The sequence below is a fragment of the Conger conger genome, chromosome 13 (genome assembly GCF_963514075.1).
Source record: "Conger conger chromosome 13, fConCon1.1, whole genome shotgun sequence".
In the NCBI taxonomy this organism is placed as follows: Eukaryota; Metazoa; Chordata; class Actinopteri; order Anguilliformes; family Congridae; genus Conger; species Conger conger.
This window is the reverse complement of record NC_083772.1, coordinates 41,607,343-41,632,477: the sequence shown is the minus strand read 5'-3', so window position 1 is coordinate 41,632,477 and position 25,135 is coordinate 41,607,343. Positions and strand designations below refer to the sequence as shown.

At 45.2% G+C, this 25,135-nt stretch overlaps 2 protein-coding genes across 3 annotated transcripts in view; both read left to right on the top strand.

Annotated features, from left to right (window-relative positions):
* LOC133108492 (uncharacterized) overlaps positions 1 to 6,739 on the top strand; it is a 36,002-nt gene extending 29,263 nt beyond the window's left edge. Inside the window, exons 22-23 of the mRNA XM_061218057.1 lie at positions 1,206 to 1,406; positions 6,110 to 6,739. Of these exons, the coding sequence (XP_061074041.1) occupies positions 1,206 to 1,406; positions 6,110 to 6,148 (240 nt within the window). The 3' untranslated portion in view covers positions 6,149 to 6,739. The remainder of the gene's footprint in view (positions 1 to 1,205; positions 1,407 to 6,109) is intronic.
* Positions 6,740 to 15,024: 8,285 nt separating this feature from the next.
* The window catches only part of LOC133107944 (mediator of RNA polymerase II transcription subunit 13-like), a 69,899-nt gene continuing 59,788 nt past the window's right edge, over positions 15,025 to 25,135 (top strand). For both annotated transcript variants that reach the window (XM_061217280.1, XM_061217278.1), the window contains exons 1-2: positions 15,025 to 15,659; positions 20,738 to 20,972. In XM_061217280.1, the coding sequence (XP_061073264.1) occupies positions 15,594 to 15,659; positions 20,738 to 20,972 (301 nt within the window). In that variant the 5' untranslated portion in view covers positions 15,025 to 15,593. The remainder of the gene's footprint in view (positions 15,660 to 20,737; positions 20,973 to 25,135) is intronic.

The following is a 25,135-nucleotide window of genomic DNA, read 5'->3' as shown; positions in this document are numbered from 1 at the left end:
TCTGGGCCTTCCCCATTGTGTCAGTGTAGTCACTGCAAGGTTAAGTTGGATTTTAGCTACGTACCATTTAGCTTCCATTCTCCAAGAAGCAGAGATCTAAAAGGTTTTTGGAGCAATGTGTGTCAATAAGGCAAGCAAGGCTAGCACTCATGGAAGACATTAAGCTTGTTTGCCAAAATTGCTTTGTGCTTTGTCACCTGAGACGGTCCATAGGGACACTCATCACCAGAGAAGGCATTTTGTTTGTCACTGTAGAGAAAAGCATGTTTTCTACAAGCAATTTACTTTATCAGGGCATTGGTTTCATAGCCTTATTTTTAACATCTGAATTTTAAAAACTCCCATTTATTTTCTGTATGAATTGATATTAAATGATAGCCGAAAAATAACAAAATGCATTCATCAAGGCCATGGGTGTCTTTAAAGATGAACCTTATCGAACATTTACTTTTTCCAATGTGGAAGACTAGCAAATATACACAACTAAAGAGAAATGGAATGTGTACCGGCTCTTTCTGTGTCAGTATTGAGTTACAACAGCAATTAAGCACCAGATCACTCATTAATGACTTTTAGCAAATAGGCACTTAGGAAAATCAATGGTTGAAAAAATAAATCAAATATTCCATTTTCCCCCCCTGCCTCCCAATTCCAATCCCAATCCCAATCCCAACACACACATACACACACGCATGCACACACACACGCGCACAAACACATACATACACACATACACACACACACACACTCACACACATACACATACACACACTCACACACACACACACACACACACACACACACACTCACACACACACACACACACACACACACTCTCACACAAACACACACACACACACACTCTCTCACACACTCACACACACACACACACACACTCTCTCTCCCTCACACACACACATATACACACACCACACACACACACACACTTCTCTCTCACACACACACACATACACACACACTCTCTCACACACACACACACACATATACACACACCACACACACACACACACTTCTCTCTCACACACACACACATACACACACACTCTCTCACACACACACACACACACATATACACACACCACACACACACACACACTTCTCTCTCACACACACACACATACACACACACTCTCTCACACACACACACACACACACACACCACACTCACTCACTCTCTCTCACAGGTCCTGGATGGCCTTCTGCCCGCAGACAGAAAGAAGAAGTTCCTGAAGACTCAGTGCAGCCGGTCGGGGAAGGAGCTGTCCCAGCTGGTGCTGCAGACGCTGGGCCGGAGGGCCAGGAGGAAGGGCCGCGGCAGTGTGGAGTACCAGAGGGAGGAGGCCTTCTACGAGCAGGCCATGGGCTCCACCTTCTGCACCCTCATGGTAGGGGCTGAGGCCCTCCCTGCCACCCTGTGGTGCCCATCACACCATCATTGCTATGTTTATGAGATACGGGCGCGTTGTTTTTTTGTTTTGTTTTCTCTAAAATGTCCCCTGCCTGTCGCCACGTTACGTACTTTACCCCTCTGTGCAAACGCGTTACATTATCAATGCCTGCCGAACGCCAATGGAAGGCAGTTTATCATTAAAAAAGTGTAACGTTGGCCAAGCAAACCAACAACGACTGCACAATAACACTGCAAGCTGCATTGAGGTTGAGTTATCGTCCGAAAACTGCCAACAAATCACGTACGGAACTGCCCAAAAAGATTCCAAAGAAGCCGACACCGTGACTTCCAAGACAAACACCCGGCCTTAATCTTTGTACACTCCTATCCTTCATTGTGTGGGGAAACGGTGAATTCCAGTAGGAAGAGAGTTTGCATGTTATTGTCCTATGTGGACAATTATCATTGCTGATTGTCTTCTGGTCGTTCTCAGTCCAGATACACTGTCTGGGCCTGCCCGTGAAGCACCCAGTCACAGTCTGCAACTGGTCTGGTTTTAGTTTGGTATGATAATTTGATCATTTTTTGGGGGAAATGTACTTTAAGACGTGTTTGTATGGTTATGAAGAATTGACTAAATTGAGGACAAAGTGGATTTGGATTTCAGTGTGTTGTTAAAGTGGTAATCAGAGCCCGGTTTCCATTCATTAAACCATTTACAGCAGCTTTTAGAGATGGTTCACCAGTGCAGAAAATATTCAGACTCTCCCCTCATGCCACGTCGGGTAGGTATTGATGTGAATTTTTAGTGGCATCTGAAATCTAATGACCTTTTGAATATCATGTTAAATTTGTGGTTGTAAATATCACCAGCGATGTTGTTTAAGACAGTCTGCCGGGGCATTTCTCTGGAATATATCTCTCTATTTATTTTTTATCTATTAATATACTGCAGACTGCACTTAAGGTTCTATAATCCAATAATTCATAAGCCACTGTAATGGCGATATTGATAGGTAAGACATCCCGTCTCCTTGCCCTTCTTTAAGTGTGCTCATCGGGTCAGTGTACGAGTCAGTGAATGATGTGAGTTATGAGCGAAGGCAACATTCATCCCCCGTCATCGTCTCACCTCCAGCTCCGCTCAAAGCAGCTCTTCTTCTTCACCTGTGCTCTCAGCTTGAGCTCTCCCACGCAGTGTCTCCTCACGGTGACACTCCCTCACTCCCACGGGATAAAAGCTCTATTGACTCCCCCCCCCCCCCCCCCAAAAGGGCAGACTGCTCACACGTCGATCCGCGATCGAGCGAGCCGCAGATCCGAGTTGGTTCGTGAGCGAGGTGGCGCTGTCCGTATTGTCTCCAGGTGACGGGGAGACCCGGAGGATGTTCTGGTTCGATTCCCGGCTTGAAATAATGTGCTCTGACCGCATTAATGGAGAGGCGCAACACAGAGAATTAGGATTCTTTTTAAATTGATTAAAGGCTTAACAGTGTTTTCTCTGGTGTTTTTTCTTCCAGTGGTAATCCTTTTGTAGATGAAATCGTTTTCCTTTGTTGATCATATTCCCTTATTGCAACAGGTTTGAGTGTTAATTTTATGTCTGTGTGTGTCTCTTTCTTTATGTCTGTCTCTCTCATTCTCCCCCTTCTCTCCCTCCCTCCCTCCCTCCTTCCCTCTCTCCCTCGAAAAGAAACCTCTGTTCTTTTTCTGTGCTGAAATCCCCTATGAGCCCTGCAGTCCTTGATTAAGCTAGCCGGGACATTGAGAGAAATCGCTAACTCTAGCATGAATCCCCAGGCTGCGTGAGGCTAGTCGGTTGTTGAAATGTAGAAAATTCTGGAAATTCAGTTATCTGTGTACTGGAGCCCCGGTGTTGATGGGGCGACTTTGGCTCAGGCGGTAAGAGCAGTCATCTCATTGGCTCAGGCGGTAAGAGCAGTCGTCTGGCAGTCAGCTAGTTGCCGGTTCAATCCCTGCCCTGGGTGTGTCGAAGTGTCCCTGAGCTAGACACCTAACCCCCAAATGCTCCTGACTGGTACCTTGCATGGCAGCCAATCGCCGTTGGTGTGTGTGTGTGTGTGTGTGTGTGTGTGTGTGTGTGTGTGTGTGTGTGTGTGTGTGTGTGTGTGTGTACGAATGGGTGAATAAAAAGTATCGATTGTACAGCTCTTTAAAAGGCGCTATATAAATTCCAACCATTTACCATTTGATGGAGACTGAATTTGGGCACTGAGAGAAGGTCTCTGTGTAGGGAAGGATGGATAGAGGATTACAGAGGTTTAGAGGAGAGTCCTTCTGTAGACACGAAGGGACTTGTGCCATCAATTAAGCAAGAAATGAAGACTACTTGAAAGGAAGAAATCCCTCAAAATGCCCTCTGAGAGAAGGCATTGACTTCACTTACTGTGAGCTTTGCGTACTAAAATAAAGAAAAGACTTGGCTAACACTTGCGTTTTATCATGAATGAAAGATATGAAAAAAAACATGTTGATTTGAATTCTAGCCATGGAAATAATTTGGTATTCGCCGATAGAAATTATCTCTAAATGCTGTACTATTCTGCTCTTTGATTTATGATTAATACAATCTGTGCTGTTAAGATAGGTGTTGCATCTCACATTGAAACCGCGAGACATAGTGTATGCAAAATGTGGAAAGGATTGTGGAAGCTGGGCTTATGGTCCAATGAGAACATCACCACTCCATCTCTCTGAAGAGCCCGTGGCAATGAAACTGCAGGATGTACAATAAAGTCTCTTCAAGGATGTGTGGCTTACCCCTCTAGCAGTATAATTCCCAAGAGACCCAGGCAGCCTAAGGATGCAGGAGCACTCCAAATACTAGCATGGTATTTTTAATTCCCTGTTTAAACTACATTGTCTTATGAAGGTTGTCTTTCGTGTTATCTAATTGCGTATATTTTAATGTCCTGACACTGGCCAAAAAGCTAGCCAAAAAGAGAGCATTTTGCAGGTGCTGTTTTTACTGTTCTGATTCATGAGCAAACAGCAGAAACCCTGTCCATCTTCCACTGCAGTCAGAACAGCAGAAACCCTGCTCATCTCCCCACTGCAGTCAGAACAGCAGAAACCCTGCCCATCTCCCACTGCAGTCAGAACAGCAGAAACCCTGCCCATCTCCCCACTGCAGTCAGAACAGCAGAAACCCTGCCCATCTCCCCACTGCAGTCAGAACAGCAGAAACCCTGCCCATCTCCCCACTGCAGTCAGAACAGCAGAAACCCTGCCCATCTCCCCACTGCAGTCAGAACAGCAGAAACCCTGCCCATCTCCCCACTGCAGTCAGAACAGCAGAAACCCTGCCCATCTCCCCCAGCCTCTGATGCTGAATAAAAGCCTACCTTTTTAGACAATACCATGTCTCTCCTGACTAGCTATTCTCTGTCTTCCTTTTTCAAATTACTTTTGGGATAATAATGCTACAGGTTCTGTATCACTGTGTAAAATATGCAAGCTTGTTTGCAATAGTAATTGTTGGTTTGTTCACTTAACTTTAGACGTATTGATTAGAAATAGGCATAGATTATAGTTTTGCTGATATTCCTGTTACGAACACTTATTCTACCCACTTTTGTGTAAGTCACGAATGAGGGCGTCTTCTGATGGATGTTAAAGTAATATCATGTTTATACAGTTTACCCTTTACCCCAATGTAGAAAATAACAATTCAGCTCATGAAAGCTATACTTAAATATTTCCTCTGATTATGGGCATAGGGTGAAATGCTTGTACTACACGCATTTGAAAATCACACATTCACATCTCTGTGTGTTTAGAGACACCACCACATTTATGAGGTCAAATTAAGTCCTGTCTTGAAATTTGGATGGAAGCGGTCCATCATAAACACATGCACACTGTATTCAGCACAATGAGAATCATAAACAACACTTGTGGATGTCTCCGTGCCAAATTTTCATTGACTGAATATACACTACTTTACCCTTCAGTGTTTCATTTAAATGATCCTGACACATACCAATCAATATTGTGTACATAAATATTATGAGGTCAACAGATCATTACAAATTTATCATTGCAAGCTGCATGTTCACTGAAAGAAGAGAGTTCAGCTACGTGCCACGGGGTGCTCTGTGCTTGCTGGGGACTTGATTATGTGTGTTCCCTGCTGTGTATGTGCTAGTATGTCATTACTTGCATTCATTTATATGTTTTTCCATAAACCTGCCAAGGGACTACACCTGAAAATGAGCACTTATGGCTAAATCTGGCACATTTCATTTTATATCAGTAATAACCAACCCTGTTCCTGGAGATCTCCTGCCCTGTAGGCTTAACAAAGCAATCCTCATTCAACAGCTAGAGCAGGGCTGCCCAACCCTGTTCCTGGAGATCTACCATCCTGTAGGCTCAATAAAGCACACCTCATTCAACAGCTAGAGCAAGGCTGCCCAACCCTGTTCCTGGAGATCTACCATCCTGTAGGTTTAACAAAGCACTCCTCACTCAACAGCTAGAGATCGTGTTGAGCTGCTAATGAGTAGGGTGTGCCAAATTAGAGTTGAAATGAAAACCTACAGGACGGTAGCTCTCCAGGAACAGGGTTGGTTAGCGCTGTTTTAGATTATGCTTATTAATGCGTCCCTCTTTGCACGGAAATAAACTTGTAAACGTTTTTTCGTGGTGCTCACGATGGCTCTTGTGTCTCCACAGGAAACCTCACTGATGAACGCTGGCTATGGTCCTCTCTGACAAACGGACATGGAGCTATGAGCTACAGCAAAAATATGTGCATTTAATGTGTTATCGCCACTCTGCCAAAACGAGCAGTTAAAACTGTCCCATGGCTGAGGAATGGTGCTTGACCAAAATCGGTTTCTTCTGCTGATTCCCTGAAATGATTCAGAATGATTTGTGCCGTTTAAACTGAAGGTGTCCACTGCAGCAGCCCTTGGGGAATAAGAGACTGAGCGTGTTTAAGCACTGGTGGCAGGAGAAACTGAGCTGCTGTGGGTTTGCACTGTATCCCTCAGAAACCAGCGGGAGATTTACTGCGCAGTGAGTCATGCGTTCTGCCCAGTGACATCATTGTGCGGGGCAGACACGGCTTTTCGTGAGAACAGAACGCTGTCTAAGAAACGCTCGACACACGCTACTAATGCGCGAATGCAATAGTGTGCATTACATGGCTGTTTTAGCACTGCTGGCTAAGTGTCAGTACATCAAACAGTGCTATTTGGGACTTTTTGGGAGCTTTTCCGTTTCAGTTAATGGTAACCCGCTTACTACGCCTCTATGACTGTGACAACATGTCTAATATAATAAAGACTGTGTTTCCTTTCATCTCGTTTAATGAAATAATGTCTTAAGGAGATTGGGTTAGTTGTAGACAGCAACACAACAGAATGTGTTTTTCCAGACGCTTTGGCCAAAAGTCTGTTGCTCTTTGCACAGATACAAACAAAAACGGAAACCATGGAAACGGGCAAGTCATAGCCTCTCCAGTGTCATTGGCCCGCTGCCCTTGGGTCTTCGGGGGATCTGATAGAGAGATGCATTTAGAATGTAGATAAAATAATACAAGGTTTACCGGTATTGATTTCACATTTTAGCGTGTTAAGTGAGATGATGATCCAAGGTTTTGTAAAGTTCAAGGCTTTTGTTTAATGTAATGCGCAGCTAAAATCTGCTAATCAGACACAGTGTGATGTGGCTTCTATGAATAGGCCATGAATATATCGGCAATGGATGAGAAAAGAATAGTCACTCAATCGTCACAGTGTACTTTCAATGACATTCACTCAGCTAGTAAACTACTTGAAAAATATATTGATAACTAAAATTTGAAGTGCACTTCAATCAGTCAATTAATAAATGTTTATTTGTAAAGCGCTTTTAAGAAAGGGCCTTTGTCACAAAGCAGCTTTACAGAGAAACCGGTCCCCAAGAGTACGCCTAGGGCAACAGTGGCAAGGGAAAACTCCCTGGCTAACAGGAAGAAACCTTGAGCAGAACCTGACTGGTTTTAAATACAAACAGATGAATAAAAGTACATAAATGTCCAATTAAAAAGTTGAAGCGGAGAACTCATTTGAGTTCTCAGTGCATTGTTTAGGTAGCTTACTAGCTGTGTGAATGTCATTGAAAGTACACTGTGGCCTCTGGCTTCCTCACCTTTGACCACAGACTCGGTGCACTTTTGCATCACAGTCTACACCATCTGCTTGACCACAACCAGAACTGGAGCTATTTAATTCCAAACATCCCTAATTACAAAAAGAAAAAAAACAGATTCACATGTTTTGCATCACATTTATTATTAGCTACACATCTGTGACACATATTGTGCAAACATTAGATCTCATGGGTTTGACAATGGGGGAATTTCTTTGGCAAGAACTTTATCTTTAGTGAAATATGCTGTGATGGGGATACTCCCAGTGTACTTGAAAATATTTGCATCCTGGGTGGGGGAAAAACTACACAGGGGAATTCACCAAACGCTGCTCTAAAATAAAATTATATATTAATTAACTTATTGTTTTTTTCATCCTGGAAAGGCAAACTACTGGGAACCTGCCCAATTATAAAAATGAAATCATGGTTTATAACTACAAAGTGATGGTGGCCTATTTTTTAAAAAGCTACAGAGACTACGTAATGTAAATCATTTGAAAAGTCAAAGGCATTTTGACATCACTTTTAAGTACTCTAAAACACACTTACCATTCCTGACCATTCCTGATGCATTCACTTTGTTGAGTTTCTACTTAAATATAGCCAAAAACCACCTCCATGGAGTATCCCCAACAGTGCATCGATGGGCAACTTGTATCGCTCATATTCTAAATCCCATCATTGGATAGAGCAATAACAAGATAGACTAAGGACATTGCTCAAGGGTACACAATCACTCAGATTTGAATCAATCAATCTTGCAGAAAATGCCCTGCAATACATTTTCATGTATAAATCAGATTGAATAGCAATTTCCATCACTGTCTTTCAAGAGGTTAATTTCTCTAAGTCCTGCTGAGTTGACTGTAGGTCTGCTGCCCTCTCCAATTACACAGAGTAAAGGTTCCAAGCCTTTTAATCGCAAAGCCCATTACAGCGACTCTCCTCTCGACCTCTCGACCGGTCCCCAGTATTTACCTACTGACACCTGTACATGACATGCATGCACGTACGCACGTGCACACACACATATACACACACAGACGTGCACACCCACGCACACACGCATACGCGCACACACACACATGCACACGCACATGCATGTGCACGAGTACACACGCACACACCCACGCACATGCACACATACACACACACGCATGCGCACACACACACACACACATGCACACGCACATGCACACATACACACACACGCATGTGCACACACACACTCTCTCTCACACACACTCTTAACACACACACTTGCTCTCACCCACACACTCACTCTCACACAGATGCACAGTTGATTAACAATCATAAGATTATGAAGGATATTTCAACTCTCTTAGACAACAGCTGAACCGTCCGCCGCATGCTCTGGACCGCCACAGCGTAGCTTACCAAAACAACAACATCAACAACAACAACAACAACAACAACAACAACAATAATAAAAAGCCATGAACACTGACAGCTGCGCGATGGTGACATCACCCCGGGGCTGTGATTGTGCAGCAGTCTGCTCTCCCCGGGCGAGGCCGTCTCGTACACACAGACGAGCGCGTGTCTCTCTGCAGAGCCGTGGAACAGGTGGCGTCCTGAGGAATGCCTTCGTATTTTATTTCAGCGCTGAGCGATGAGCCTGCAGTTGGCGGGGCGGGTTGACTGCCGAACGCGCCGGTCAGCCCAGCGCTGGATATTCTGAGCCACATAAACAAGCGTTTCCCCCCCAGCGCCCGCCGTCCAGATTTATGAAAGTCAACAAGAGCGGGTCTCCAAATACGGGCCCTCTCAGCGGCTGGCTGGCAGGCAGGTATCGCAGAGCGTGCGAGTGCGAGTATCCCTCGTCTCGATTAATTTTACGACTGTTTATGGGAGCCTTAATCACGGCTGGTGCCAGTTTACACGCACCGCTCTTCTCCCCACGTCGCCTGGTGCCGCAGAAGCATCACCCTGCCTCTTCACACTGCACGATATACCTCCCTGACTGTAACCAGCTCAACCCAGGGACGTAGATACAGGTCCATTCTACCTTGACTTTACACCAGGCCGGCCAGCAAAGCTTCTATATAGCTGAATTCCTTGCAATACTTTTTTTCTCAACCCCGTTTGAGGGTATTCGTCCCTAATGTGCTTGCTTTTTGGGGGTCCAGGCCTGGTGTTTGCCCTTCTGTTTCTCCTAAATGGTCCTTATGACAATGTTTGTAAAAAATATATAAAAAATAAAAAGGGCCATCTATGTAAACACGCGACACTCTCTCCACTGAAGCCTGTATGGAGAATTGGATCACACTTTGCATGGAGGTGGAGGGGCCCCTGGATGGGGGAAACCAGCTACACACTGTGTCTCTCCCCCCACGGCACAGGACTGAGTCCTGACCGTCACTGCTGACTGCGGCGTGTTTCTGTGGGGTAGGAGAAAGTGCTTCACTCAGGCACTCCCCCACAGCAGTGTGCAGTATACCGACACACGCGGGTATCGTCTTTGACTGAGACTTCTCCAAAGATGGATGAAGGCGGCGAGGAAACGGCTCCAGCCGCGCCTCCGCCTCGCTGCCGCAGCGTCTCGTCAGCTGAAGGCTTTACGGCCGGGCTTCTCCACTCCGTCCGTTTCATGTTCTCTGTGAAAAAAGTGCCTCTCTCGCTGCCCCACTGTGACAACATAAATAAAGGCCAGGAATTTGCAGCTCGGTATTTAAGAGCCCGGCTTCTCCGAGCCAGCCTCCGCTCTCCGTGGGTATCGCGAGTCAATTTGTAAGCAGCGGTGGAAGTCTGCCTTCTCTCTAGCTCCGGAGCACTCAAAGGGAAGCACAGCTGGAGTTGTTCTGTGCCTGTGCATCATACCTGCCTGTCATTGTGTGGAACGGCCCCTGGAAGTCTTTCAGAGAGGAAAAGCAGGGAGGCATTTGAAGTGGTAAGGTCCAACTTGAGACAATTTTGAAAACTTTCCTCCGAAAAGTCTCTGGCAGTACCTGGTCCAATTTAAGAAAGTACACTAATCTCGAACAATTTTGCTCACTTATTTTCCTATGAAAATGGAACACTTATGATAAAATGAAACTGGAGCACATTTGAAAAAATACCAAACAAAAGTGCTTCAAGGTGGAGAAATGCATAAACTATGCGAAACCAATAATCATAAGTTTGCACATTTACTTTGTGCATATGTTGGTTGTGTATCAATAATAATAATATGTTTTTCTGTGGAAAGTAGAGCGAGACTCTTTTATTCTCATTTCAGGATAGTGTTCTTTGAGCTTGATAATAACACCTTCAGAACTGCAAGGCTCACCGGAGCATTCGGGATACATACTTTGAAAAGGCTTTATGTGAAATATGGAATATAATATTACTTGTGCTCGGCAGTCTAGACTGGGTAATGATAATGAATGGTCAGAGATGTGTCACTGTGTAGCGCGAAACATTTCAAAGAAGAGAGGGAACAATTAGGCTGTGAGCTCCGTATTTCAATCTCCCCCTTTAATGCGCGATATTAATGAATGTCACCGTCCCGCTGGCTCGTGAGCGGTCCACCGGCGCGGTGTCATCCCCGGCGAGGTGGAGTCTCCCGAGAGCGAAGGCCCACGCAGCGTTTTCCCCCAGCACTCAGGCTCAGCCCAAAAAGGCGCTCCCCGCAGCAGTGTGCAGTATACCAACACTGATTGATTGATTGATTGATTGATTTTATTCAATGTATAGTTCCAAGAATACATGGAACAGAGGACATGCATCTCAAACTTCATCAAGGATAAAAACACAATAAAGTCACAGACTTGCTTCCATTGTGGTCCTCGGTCGAGGACAGACAAACAAGGCAACAAGGAACACACCCGGGTATCGTCTTTGACTGAAAACAAAAAGGCGCAGAGGATACTGAGCTGCCGCTGAAACACCGTGAATCTCCGAACACGGGCCGTTCCAGGGTGCTTGTTTCTCACCGTCGCTGCAAATGGGTTTGGGATTTGCGCCACCCCCGGCAGTACACTCTCAGACAGAAAACGGTTCAAAAACGAACCTGTGATTCCATACAGCTGTAAAGGGCTCTTTGTCTGGGAGTGTTCACACTTCACACCTATGATAGAGGGTTCCGGAAAGAACTAAAGAACCTCTATGGAGACCAGCCGGAGAACCCTTTTTTTTTCTGAGGGGGTACAGGATGACAGCTACAGGACACAGCTGCAACTGGCAGACCACAGTCCACAGTCCTTGACCACAGGGAGTCGCTATTGTGAGCAGAGTTTGGAAGCATTGCGGTGGCAGTTGTTAATGGACTGCATTTTCATCGCTTTTTTTTATCCAAAGCTTTACAATCGATGCCTCTGTCACCCATCTACTTCAAGGTTTGATGTGTTGTGTTGTGCTCAGAGATGCTGTTCTGCATACCACTGTTTTAACACATGGTTATTTGAGTTACTGTCACCTTCCTGTCAGCTTGAACCAGTCTGGCCATTCTCCTCTGACCTCTTAACAAGGCGTTTCTGTCTGCAGAACTGTCGCTAACTGGATTATTTTTGTTTTTTGCACCATTCTGTGCGAGAGACTAGTGCGTGTGAAAATACACACACACTATATTACAGCAATTTCTGAGATTCTCAAGTCTGCCGCCAATAATCAAGTGAAAATTACTTGGATCACATTTTTTCCCCATTCTGATGGTTGACGTGAACATTAACTGAAGCTCCTGACTTGTATCTACATGATTGTATGCATTGCACTGCTGCCACACAATTGGCTTATTAGATAATCGCATGAATAAGTAGGTGTGATAAAGTAAAAATGTTCCTAATAAAGTGCTTGGTGAGTGTATAATTGAACATGGCCCATTTCCTATATTGTTTATTTTATAAAATCTTCAAGGGTACTGATAACTTTGGAGGGTTATTGGTACCTGTTGCTTGCTGTACATTTACAGCAAGCAAAAAAATGTTTTTGCTCTCAGTTTGCAAACACTGTCCACATCAGCAACTAATGGCCACCAGCCATTCAATTTGAAATCCTTCCTCTCACCCACATCTTTAGTTTCTCTTTGTTCAATTTTACTTTGTGGCTGGTACTCTCATCTCATAAATCCCACTGTTCCTGATTGTTGGAGGATTTTCATCATGGAAAATTTTATAATAAAAAATAAATAAATAACATTCACTCTGTTCCCAACCATACCAAGACTAGAGCATGGGAAAAGCATGGAGATATTATTTTTTCATGAGAGAAATGCAACTTGAGCCTCATCCACAATGTTTACTCTGCAACGCAGCTTCTGTCCAATCAAAAACAACAAAAGACCAAAAGTACTTTATTTCTCGAATTTCCATTGCCCAACATGCATTTTATGCTGTTCCATTGTAAATACAATAGTAGGTCTCTTGGGTCCTGCAGGCGGTACAAATTAAAACAAAATTTGAAATAAATAATTTTGAGATAAGCTAATGTAACCCGAGGCAAACTAAGTTCCGAAATCACCAACAGTATCGCTTGATGATTCATGTGAAATCTAACAGAAACAGCAGCACGCAGTGACTCAGCCAGCCCGTAGGCTTACCACAGAGTTCCCGCTGTCAAGTCTCCTATGACACAATCAAATGGTTGAAAGGAGTTATTTCTGGTCACTGGCTCCCAGGCTGGCTCTTGGTAAAGGTCTCTCCACTCAAAGCGCAGCAAGCGTTTCACACGAGGAGAACAGGACGAGTCTGGCCCATTCTCAATCCAAACCGCGGCCTCAGAAGGAGACGCCGCAGGGAGAAGAAACGAGTCTGCAATCATTCACGATCGAACTAACACTTCGGCTTAATTCTAGAATCCACTCCCGGCACAACAGCATAGATGAATGTTAGAATGGAGAATCTGCATTCGTCCTAGCGCAGTGGTTATCAACTTTGGTGCCCCCCCCCATCGCCCAACCACAGTTGCGCCTTGACATCCAAGAGCTTTGTTTTCAACTGGGTCCCACAAATATTGACTCTTCCACAACCTTTATATTAACAGTGCAGTTTTAACATAAGCAACCAAAACGCTTTCATGCGCGGTCAATTAGGCTATTGATTGGTAGAAAGCTTTTGAAGTACTCATGTAATGCCTCCATAACTGATAGCATACCGTACATGCATGTACTCTTGTCGAAGGTCACCCGCTCAGTTTCTGAAACAGGATAAACGGGATTTGTTCAAAAGTGGGCGGTGGTGTGCGCGCTGATGAGAGATTGAAATTGCTGCTTAACTGTAATTAACCGCGGAATCATTTGGCAAATGGACTGCGGCTGCCAGGCAAATCCAATTAGGTATTCTGCTAAACCGGTTACAGCAAAACTTTAATAATTAATTCCAGTCATCATCAAATGCAAAAGCTGAACCGATCAATCCTTCGTTCAATATTTAATATATACTATTTCTGTCATATCTTCAATAGCCTATAAAACACAAGCATTTTATGTATCACTGTAATCACATTATGTCCGCGATGTCTTAGAATTATTCTATCGTAATATTGATGTAATTAATGGCATGTTTGAGACATAGTTACATTTCTAGATCAGACAGTCCCCTAATTGTAAATTGGGCGTGCGATGCCTATGTGTGTAGCAACTGTTTATGATTCCAGGCGTATTTTCTTTAATTTCATGAGTATTTAATTACACGGGTACACCTTGCAAAGGTATTCAATGAGATATCATATAAGTAGAGCTACTACTGCTACTAATAGGCATATAGCTACCATGACAACAAACTACCACTACTACAACTACTACGCTACTATTACTACTACGACGATTATTATTATTATTATTATTATTATTATTATTATTATTATTATGTCGATGATAATGATGATGGTCATGTAAATAATACTGTAGGTGGGTTGCCAGCCAGCAGGGGGAGTTCTTCCCCGTGGACCCGATAGAAAAGCCAATGCCCAGGTGTAATGATTAGGACACAACGCCGTAAGAGGTCTAATCTCCCGCATCTGGCTTCAGCACACCAACTGAGGTCATTTAAGGTTCCCTGCCGTTTAGTGCACAAGGTGTTCCTCGGCGTCTGAGCCAAATTCCCAGTCAGACATTCAAAGTCTGGTTATCATCGTATTCCTGCGTTGGAGCGGAATGTTGCACAACTAAACTAATAATGAATATTCTGGTCATTTTAAATCCTGGAAAAAAACGTTATAAAAATCACTGATAATTTGATGTCCATGCCAATCCGGAGGGATGCTTTCAAGAATAGCGACGGAGAACCACGCTCTTACTGTGTATACAGTAGGATCTGTGTAAAAGGTGTACATTTCTTAGATTAGAGCGCTAGGTGGAGCACAGTTTGCTAAAGCTGGTAAGTTTTCGCTGTGGTCTGGATGCTCAGTAGCGCCACTTGCTCTGGCGGCAATAGCCATCAGTTACAGTATTATTACGCCCCTCATGACCACGAATGAACCAATAGGGTCTGGGAGACAGAGTTGTCCCTGTGGCCGCCATTAAAGAAAGGAATCCATGAATTCAATTGGAACCAGCAGGAACAGTGTCTGAATAGTAATGGTCAAAATGACCCGAGAAATATAGTCCTACTGTTGTTTTAGGTCGATTTTTTAAAATATGTTTTTAAAATTCCTTCTTACCCGGTGACGATGGAGGAATAGGGATACATTAAAAAAAAAAAAACCTGAGAGTATTTTAAGCAAAGGGGGAGGGGGAGAGTTGTTTCTTTGCTTTCCTTTTTGTTTTAAGAGCGTTTTCGCCTCTTTCGGATTTTAACTTATCGACACGTTTGAACAGTTTTACGATGCGGGGGTTGCGGTGTTTTTCATTTTCTAACAGCTGAAATATTTGCTGAAGAAAGCGAGAAAATCGAGGGGGTGTTGAATTGGCTAGCTTTATAGCTAGCTGGCTAGCTTGCTTGCTAGCTAGCTTACATTCCCCAACCGATTGGATTGTGTAGACGTTTTCATCATAGCTTATTCAACTATAGAATAATACTGTTTACAATTATTCTTACTTTCTTGGGAACTGGAATGATGGATCGTTCGTTCACACAGTGAAAGGATGAGTTCTTGCTTTGTACCAAACGGGGCCAGCCTGGAGGACTGCCACTCCAACCTATTCTGCCTGGTAAGACATTTAGCTTCTAGCTCAAACTAACGTTAAAGAAGCCATTTTTAACTAGCCAGCGCTAGCTAGGTAGCTTTACGGCGAAACGAGCACAGGCTCTGGCCTGTTGAGTGTTGCAATCCAAACATTAGACATATGATTCAATATATGTTTGGCTTTCATTGGTTTGGCCGGCAGGTTGAATAATACTGTGCAATAAAAAGCGAATAGTTGTCCACTTCGTACGCGATGTTGCTTGTTTCGTACTTCGCTAAACTAGCTAGCTGGCCATTTAGCCAGCTGTTCTAGTGTGTATCTGATTTGTAGTTGGCTAGCTAGCAGTTCCAGTGATATTGAAGCTTTCAAGAGTCTTGTTGGCATGCTGATCAAGCAATATTTTCTCGACACTAGCCAAGCAGCTAATGTTAGCTGGCTAGAACTGAAGTTTTTTCCTCGCTTTGTGAGGAGCGTGGGTGGCTGTAAAATGGTCAAATTCCTGTAATTTTCGTCAAGGAAAGGGTTTAGCAAACGTTAACGCTATCTTAACGTTACCAGACTTCGGAACATTTTGCTGTGTTAGTTTAGTCCGCTACATTTGAAAGGAAAAAAGATTGGAAGAAACCGTTTATTGTAAGGGATTCAACAATGCCACCTCTTTAATCACTTGCTAGCTAGACCAAGGATACATTAGTCAACTTAGCTGTGATCATTTAAGTTGAGCTTTGCTGGCCCTAATTTCATGTCAGGGGATAGCTCGCTGGTTAGGAACCTCGCTAGTTTGAGGAAACGATGTGTTGCTTGCAATCCTGGCTAGTATGCATAGCATTGCGGATAGCTCTAGCCATAGGATGGACGTTGAAGCACATTCGCTAGGTGATCATTTTTGTCGTGGTTTTGATTATTTGATGACAACCAATTCGCGTACGTCAGCAAGTTCGCTCGTAACATTAGCTACAAGCTAGCTAAATGTTTTTTTGTTAAGGTTGCTAACATTCGCCATTAGTCGATTAGAGGTAGCTAGTAGGTAACGTTAGCGAGGTAGTCTAACATTAGTTAATATGTCCAGATTGAGCAACGCCAGTGAGTAGTCGGTCACTGCGTAACTTGGTCTAGCATTTGCGTAGCTAGGCTATTTATTAGTTGCCAGACAGCTAACAGTGTAGCTGGCTAGTATTATGTGGTCTGAAAGGCTAGAAAGTTAAGCTAACGTTAGCTAGCACCACACAACACAGCTTCCTTATTCGGCGGAGTAGTCCGGATTTAGCCTAGTTTGCTAGCCAGGACTGGAAAGTTCTGTCTGATCCTCGCTTTATTTTTGGTGTTACCCAGCAAAACACCAACGGCGACGGAATTATGCTGTGTATTGGAGCCAGATGGACCGAGAAGTCGCACATCGTTGCAATTCATATTTAGCTGACGTTAGACGAAATTATATTCACGCTAAATTGGCAGCAAAACGAATGCATTAATCACTCATAACAATGCATACTAATCTAGCCAACGGAGAACTGCAAAGGCATTTTGTTTTCGTGCCGTTTGTGGCCGAATGTGTGTGCAGTTCATTTCGCTAACACCAGTTAGATGTTGGCGGTCGGCTTTTTCCACTGTGCTGAGACTATCTTTGTTTATGTATGGCTTCAGCTGTTGCGCAAGAGGTTGTACACTACACTGAAAACATTGTATCAGGGAACATCGCTTTCTGGCCCCTCTCCAAGTCAGGGCTATTTCCACCCCTCTGAGGCAGGTGGTTTTATAAAGCAGCTTCACGCATATATTGGTGCATTTTCTCTTAAAACGAGTGAACCAATGTTATCGACCTGAAACTTGTCAGCAAACGAAAAGACACATGGTTATCACAACCGTTAGTAGAGGAATACTCCAATGGGAAATCCTGAACTGGACGTGAAATTGGAGATACTGTTTTAGGAAATGTGGCTGCGGGTTTCACTAGGCTACCGTTACGCCACGTTGATTTGTCTTGTCCATTGGTTTTGCGTCGAACTGTCGATTGCTCCGATCAGATTATCGCACAAATAATCCTAGACAATATGTTGCCTGGTCAGCAGCTTGCTATGTTTCCCCAGTCATTTATTTTATTGTCGCTAGTTTGTTTTAAGGGTAGTTGGGTTTAACTGAAGGCCAGTTGAAATGAAGAAATGGGTTGCATCGATTCTATTGAGAAAACGATTTGCGCACCCCCCCCCTCCCCCCCCACAATAGTTTGGAATGTTTACACTGGAACACTGAGGCTTTCTGGCTTCTGTACAGGAATGGACAAATGACGGGAAAGACAGCAACTGGCATGCACGACAATGACTTGCGTGATTATACGTTGAACTGAGGAACAAACATGGGGTTAGAGAGAGATTGCTCATGCAAATATGCTAGTTTCGAGTAAGCTGCTTGCAGTTGGAAAGGGTGGATATGACTAAGATGATTTGAGAACATCACCTGTTACTCGTCTCAGAATAAGGCCAGGGAGTGCAGGGGGAGTCCAGATGTGGGGAGATGTGACTGCGCATGCGAACAGCTGTGAAACTGGTGTAACGCCGAAGCGTGTACTCACATTAACGTTGGAGGTGCAGGAGGTAAATACAATGTATGTGCCCCCGACGCACGGAAACTGAAACGTCTGTGGTTTTGACACTGTGCACGAGCCCTAAGATCCCAACTATGCATTTTGTGGTCTTAAGTAGAGAAGAAGATTTGCAGTCGTCTGCTAACTAGAGAAAACGATGTCTACTTGAAAGCGATCCTTTTGAAATGAGTTTTTTTAATTTTTACTTGGGGGTAAAGGTTCTGTCATCCATTTTTTAAAATGCCTATTTCTCGCTAAGGCCAGAATAACCTACAGTTCTTGTTTATTCAAGAGAATTGTTAGTGGAATAGGACATAGTTTCCCCGTTTTCTGTTGTTGCTTGGTCTAATTTGTAGTTTCAGCACTTGAATGAGTCAGAATACATTAGTCCGTTCATCAGGTCTGTTGGAACAAATCTTTAAAAAAAATAAAAGCTGTTTGTCGTTTTACTGGCAGCTGCGTAATTACCAGGTTTCTGACTCGTTCTTTGGAATCTTCTGCACAGGTGTTGCTCGCAAATTCCAGGTGACTGCGCGCAGTGTAATCACTAACAGACGGTTCGAAAGGTGCTTCTGTTTCAAGTGCGAGAGCTGAACCTGTCGGTTAAGACCGACGTAACGAGCCTGCGGAGATCATTTTCCCGCTCCTTAAAGCGTGTTTACGCTTACCCAGCCCCTTCTGTTCGAAGCGGCGTTTGCGGGAATGTTAACTCGGTGGCTGTCAATGGACCTATCACGCTAGTGTTTAATTGTTTATTTTTTTGTATCTAACGGAAGACCATTGCCTCTGATTGGCTAAAGCGAGTTGCTCAGAAGGTGCAGGACGCTGTGTTTTGTTGTTGTTTTTTCCCCCGCTGATCCCGCAGGGCAGATTCTACCTCCAGTGCGCTACCCTCAGACTTTGACCTTGCTCATTATGGTTTGCTCCTATTGTATGGTTTTGTAGCTACTTGTGATGTGTGCATACCTGGTGTTTTGGGAGTTTTACATATGCAAACACAACTGCAGTCTATCTACAGTTGTGGGCTTTCTTCAGTTTTCAGATACTTTATCATGAGCGGCGAAAGCTAATTTGTAATAAATAGAAGGATGCCTCAATGGCAGTCTGGCAGTTAAGTAATGTTGCATCAGTGGGTGCAATTTCTATTGCACTAACAAATCAGTTGTTGCATTCATTAATGATAGCCTTCCCTGGCACAATACAAGATGAAGGTTCATTCCCTGTCACTGTTTGTATTGCAGTGAGCACACATGGATACTGGTGTGGCAGAATAAAAACAGATTTGCAGCAGGGCAGAAATGTAACTTTTTTCCACCCGCTGGCCAGAGTGGCTTGTGGATTCTCAAAATCGGCCGCCTCTCACTGCACCTTTCACAATAGCACACAGCCGGCTTGGCTACCTGCCAAAGAGGCTGCTCGAGCCTAATAACCTCACGAGCTGTCAAAATGTTACCAGCGTTCGGCTGGTGTTTATTTCACACCTTGACTGGCAGTTGGGCTTGTGATCCTGTGCTAACCTAGCCTAGCGAGCGGGGGCAGGCCCATGAAGAACCAGGTTTAATTAATCATGCTTTTCTGCAGCAGTGTTGTCATCGGGATGTTTTTTTTTTTGTTGTTTTTTTTTTTTTTTTCTCTCTTCCGGAAGGATCTGTAGCAGCGCTCTCGCTCCCGGTGGCGTGCGGCGTACCGGCCGGGCAGGTCTGTTCAGCTCCGACCGCGCAGACGGGATCTCGCCCGGCCGCCGGCAGCCGCCATATTGGGATGCCCCGTTTCCACGGCTACGGCCTGTGCCGCGTTATGTAAACCGCTAGACGGTGACACGGCTCGCTGCTCACGGCTCGCTGCCGCCGGACGCGCGAGCTGAGCGCCCCGAAGGGCCGCCGCGCCGACGGGAGCTTCACGCGTGCTCCCTGCGTGACGGCACCGTGCCATAGGAGCGTCACCAGGAAACATGCATGTTTTTTGTGCTCGTCCCTTTTCATACATTGCCTGTGTGCCTTCGACTGAGGTTGTGACACAGAGCCTCTGTTTGGGGTGAAAAGGTGTTTGCCGGCAGGGTTCTGCGGTTTGTGTATTAATGAATTCCCTAAGAGGATTAGCAGCTGCTCTGTAAGCAGTGCATTGGAGAGGTGTTTACGTACTGTTAAAAGCGCAGCTGACCCGTGTTTGCTCGGTCTCATTGTCTCTCTCTCGCCTGCTGTTGTTCTCTGACTTGCGGCCGTGCTCACGCTCTCTCCAGATCACTCGTTCTCACTCGCACAGTTGTGCTGTCACTCACAAGTACACCTGCATTTTCTCACAGTTCTGTCCACTCACACGGTCTCATTCACTCAGTCCGTCTGCTTCCTCAACCCCTCAAGGTGACACATCACAGATACGCTCTTAGAATGTTCGTATCTGAACATTCTAATGCCGATGGTTCTAGAACACTGATTTTTAGAATGAAACCGTTAGAAAATAAAAACGTTCCAGAATTGCTGCTCTTCACAGTTGATTGATTCTCTTCCCGTCTCTCCCGCAGGCTGACCTGACTGGGATAAAATGGAAGCGCTTCGTGTGGCAGGGCCCCTCCTCGGCCCCCATCCTCTTCCCGGTGACGGAGGAGGACCCCATCCTGTGCAGCTTCAGCCGCTGCCTGAAGTCGGACGTGCTGAGCGTGTGGCGGCGGCACCAGACCCCCGGCCGCCGTGAGCTCTGGCTCTTCTGGTGGGGCGACGACCCCAACTTCGCCGACCTCATCCACCACGAGCTCATAGGTAAGGGCCTCCGTCCTCCTTCCTTGGGTTGTAAAGGATTGGAAAATTTTGGCTAAATTCACGAAACTTTCCGGAATTTCTTGGAAGCTTTCTGAAATTCCCGGAAACGTTTTCCATGGCTGATCAGTGGCCCGTTTACACACCGTCACTGGTCGGGAATGCACCTGGCTAAACGAGTTTGTGTTGGTTCCGTTTATTTACAAAAGAAAATTAGCGCTGACTTGCTAAAGGTCAGAATTTCTTAGAAAGCAGAGAAGATGCCTTTTATTTAAGACCTGCTAGAATGCATGCGAACTGGAGAAAGATGTTGGAAAGAAATAGATTTTCCATGGATTTTAATCTGAGAACGCCGGCAAAGTGAATCCGTACGGCTAGTTTTGGCGAGCAGGTAAACTGCATTTAGATGGATATCAATCTTAGAAAGCCGGTGAACTGAATCCGGGTTGCTGTTAATCTTAGAAAGTAAGTAAATGAAATGTTAAGAGGCTGTTAATCACAGGAATCGGGTGTATAAATCTAAAAACATTGAAAGGCAGTTAATCTTCGACGGCGGGTGGGCCCGCGCCTCCCATCGCTCTCCTCGACGCCCGGCACGGCTCGTGGGCGGGCCTTTCAGGAGTGCGCTCTGTCGCGCTGCCTTCCCCCGGCTGGTACCTCAGAGTACATCATCACCGCCGCACAGGCGAGTCGACCGCCGTCAGAGCCCGGTTTCAAACGGCTGGAAACGGGAAGAGCGAAACCCGCCAGGTTTTTGTGGAGCGCGGAGCGCGGAGGAGTTATGTGAAGGAGAAGAAGGCATGAGCACGTGAAGTCGGTTATCTCGTGACACCCCCCCCCCCAACCGCCGGGCCTCCTCCCGCCCCTGATCTCAGGCTCACTCTGAGGGCCAGTGCGCGGTCAGTAGACCCCCCGCCCCCCGGTCTTCCCTCAGCCGCTGTAATCGCACGGCGTGACTGAAACGGGCAGGAAGCAGGAGGCTGAACAACCTGGAGCCCTGCCAGTGTGTCCCCGCCGGAGCGGGGAGCCGGAGTCTGAAATGTTTGTAGGAAGGGGGGGGGCAGGGAACACGGTGTTTTGGGCTGAGAATTAGGCGAGGATGAGACCGGGATGGTGAGAGGCGTTCTCGGAGGCACACGGTGTTCTGCAACGGTGTGGGTGTGTAATGTAACACCCGTGTGTTTTTCTGCATATTACTGCTTTTGCTGTTTAGTATTCAGGGGGGGGAGGGATCCCAGGAGCGTGGGAGGAGCCCGGGAGCGTGGGAGGAGCCAGGGAGCGTGGGAGGAGCCCGAGAGCGTTGGGGCCAGGGAGCGTGGGAGGAGCCCGGGAGCGTGGGAGGAGCCCGAGAGCGTTGGGGCCAGGGAGCGTCGGAGGATCCCTGGAACGGCGCTTATAGCCCAGGGGGCTTTGGGACCTCCGGAACAGTGAAAGGAGTTATCCTCCTTGTTTCCCGCTCACACACCGTCTACTGTCATCTGCTGCTGGAACCGCTTCACAAAAAACCTGTCTGCCCTGCCCAAAAACCTCTGCTGTCCGACCCGGAGGCTTCCAGCACAGTCTTTTTCGACTGACGGCCCACTCCAAAAACAGAGTGACGTCAGATTTTTTTGCTTTCGTTATACATATTTTGGTGTTTTTATTTTCCGTATTGGGAGCTGCACAGAAGCCCATTCTTCTGAAATACGCCAATGTGACGGCGTGAAGTTTAGATGTGTCCCACCACACGTGTTTCTTCACTAACTCTTCTCTCATACAAGGGAGCTTGTTCTCTGGAGCAGTGATGGTTCCGGTGAACCTTCCAGTCCTATTGGGCAGGAGCAGCTGTGAATGACTTTACATGCCAACCCCAGATGTCACGTGAAGCCTTGTTAAAAATGTTTTTATTTTTAAGTAACAGTAGTTGGCTGGCTGTGGTACTAGTGAACTTGTGGTACGTTCATATTTTTCTTTATGAATTCGCTCCATGCGTTTTTTGCTTGTGGTTTTTTGTCATTCAGATGACTGCCTGTATGTTATTATAGCGTTTTGTCTTCATTGATCACTAGTACACTGGTACCTTTGTTGCCAAAGCAACACTTCCTTTCAAGTTGTTTTGGCTGTCGCTAACCTTGTTTATATATAGGTCTAAGAGTGCCACTTTAAAAAAAAAAAATTGGTTGCATTTCTCTGTCCTGTTCAACTTTGGGTTCCATTTCTCAGGCTTTTGGTGGACGGTTAGAACACATTTTCTGAGACTAACTTGCTTTTTAGTGATCAACACATTAAATTGTGGGCTGTTGGGTCATCGGGGCCCATTTCATTTTTATTGTACGCTGATCTTGTACCAAAGTGCACAATCCCTACTCAGCACACCAGTGAGCCTCAGAGAGTCTCTGAGGAACCCGCCCTGGTTCTGACCCAAAGAGTCCGATCCACCACACGGCATACGTCAAACCGCCCAACATACTGCCAGGAAATGTTACAATTAGGCTAATTTTCATATGAAATGGAATCCCCCTTTAATTTCTCTCCCCGACGCGTAGCCACAGCTAGTTTAGTACTTTGAGTGCCTTGGAGTCATTGTTAATGTAGTTTTTGGGCTTGTGAGCGAGTCCCTCTGCGTTTTCACGGTGATGGATTTACACTCTCTCACAGAGTAGCGGTGTCGTAGAAGCATTCCAAACAGGAGGGCTTTGTTATTGCAGCCGGGCAGAAAAGAACAATGCTCTGTGGTATTCTTCCAAAATGGATCAGGCCACACGGATACTTTTAAAATACTCTGAAACTGTCAAATTACTTTATCTAATTGCTTGGGTTGTTTGATTTGTGTTGGCTTGGCGCTCCCGGCTCAGCTCTCCGCGTTAGACTCACGGCTGGAGCAAAGGCTTTTGATTCTGTTATCGCTGTTTCAGTACCACAGAGTGCTGTTAATCTGTTCCCATCAGTGGAGCAGGAGAATTCCATTATTATTCTTTTATTTATTTATTTTTCTTCTTTTCAAACTCCTTGATCACGGTTACTGTTTAGGGGGGGATCCTTGGAGGGTGTTGTGGGGGGCTGATTTATGGGCGTGCCTAATCGGCTGTTAGGCTTTCCTCACCACCTGCATGTGTTCATCGGAGTGTAAACCTCAGGCTTCACAGTATATACAAATATTTGGCAAATTCAGATTTTGATACAATATTATCCAAAAGGATCCAAAATGGAGAGTTGTTCAATATTTGGGATCCAGCTAGCACAACCCTGTTACAGTGTGCTCCTATAACCAAAAAGAGCTAATAAAGACATGAATGAACCTTTAATGAATCTTTTTTTATTGCAAAATTGAAGGAAATTAACAAACGAAGAGTTTTATTGTATTGTTTAAATTCTATTTTATGCTTAATTATACCATTTTGGGAAAAACATTTTTTGGCAAGTTTAACATTTACTAGCTTGCTAACGGTACTTTCACTCGCGTAGTGTAACCAAATAATGTGTTTTTAAGGCAAAAACCTCACAGAAGTAAACTTTCGGTTGTTTGTCTTTGTTGGAGCATTCCGTCAGGTGAGGAGTGTCATTCCTGGCGGTCAGGAGATGAGTGTCGAAGAGCGAATAGTGCTAAGCGGTAAAATCTCATCACATAACAAAAGCTAATGGATACAGCAGCTGACTACATACGCACTTTGAATGTCAAATTCTCTCGCTTTGCCTATTTATCTCCCGTGTGCAGTGCTTTCTCCTGTCGCCCAACGGTGTGTCCTCCTCCGACCAGGCTCTCTGGATTCCGTGCCGTTTCTGGTCTGGTGTGCTGTGCATTCTGCTTATCGGAATAGGAATGGGTTCATTAGCCATTCAAAGCCCTTTTGGACTTGCCCAGAAATGGCATGAGTTGCGTTTCTGGAGCGGGGAACAATGCCCTCATAAATTAAGTGTTGCAGGCAAAGTTTTGTTTTGTAGACCTATAAAACCACAGGAAGCCACGAGGGCTTTCGTACCAAGCTGCTAATCCTTGCTTTCTTGCCAGGAAATGTCTTGCTGGTTTATTCAGCCAGCTCTTTATTTTCGTGTGTTGATTGCCACTGTCGTTTATTGGATTTACCTTGACCGACTTCGGTTTGGGGAAGGTTCTTTTCCGCTGAGCCTTGTTTCTCAGAACCCGTGGTCGATGTCCTCGCATGCTAGCATGTTGCATCAGAGATTCA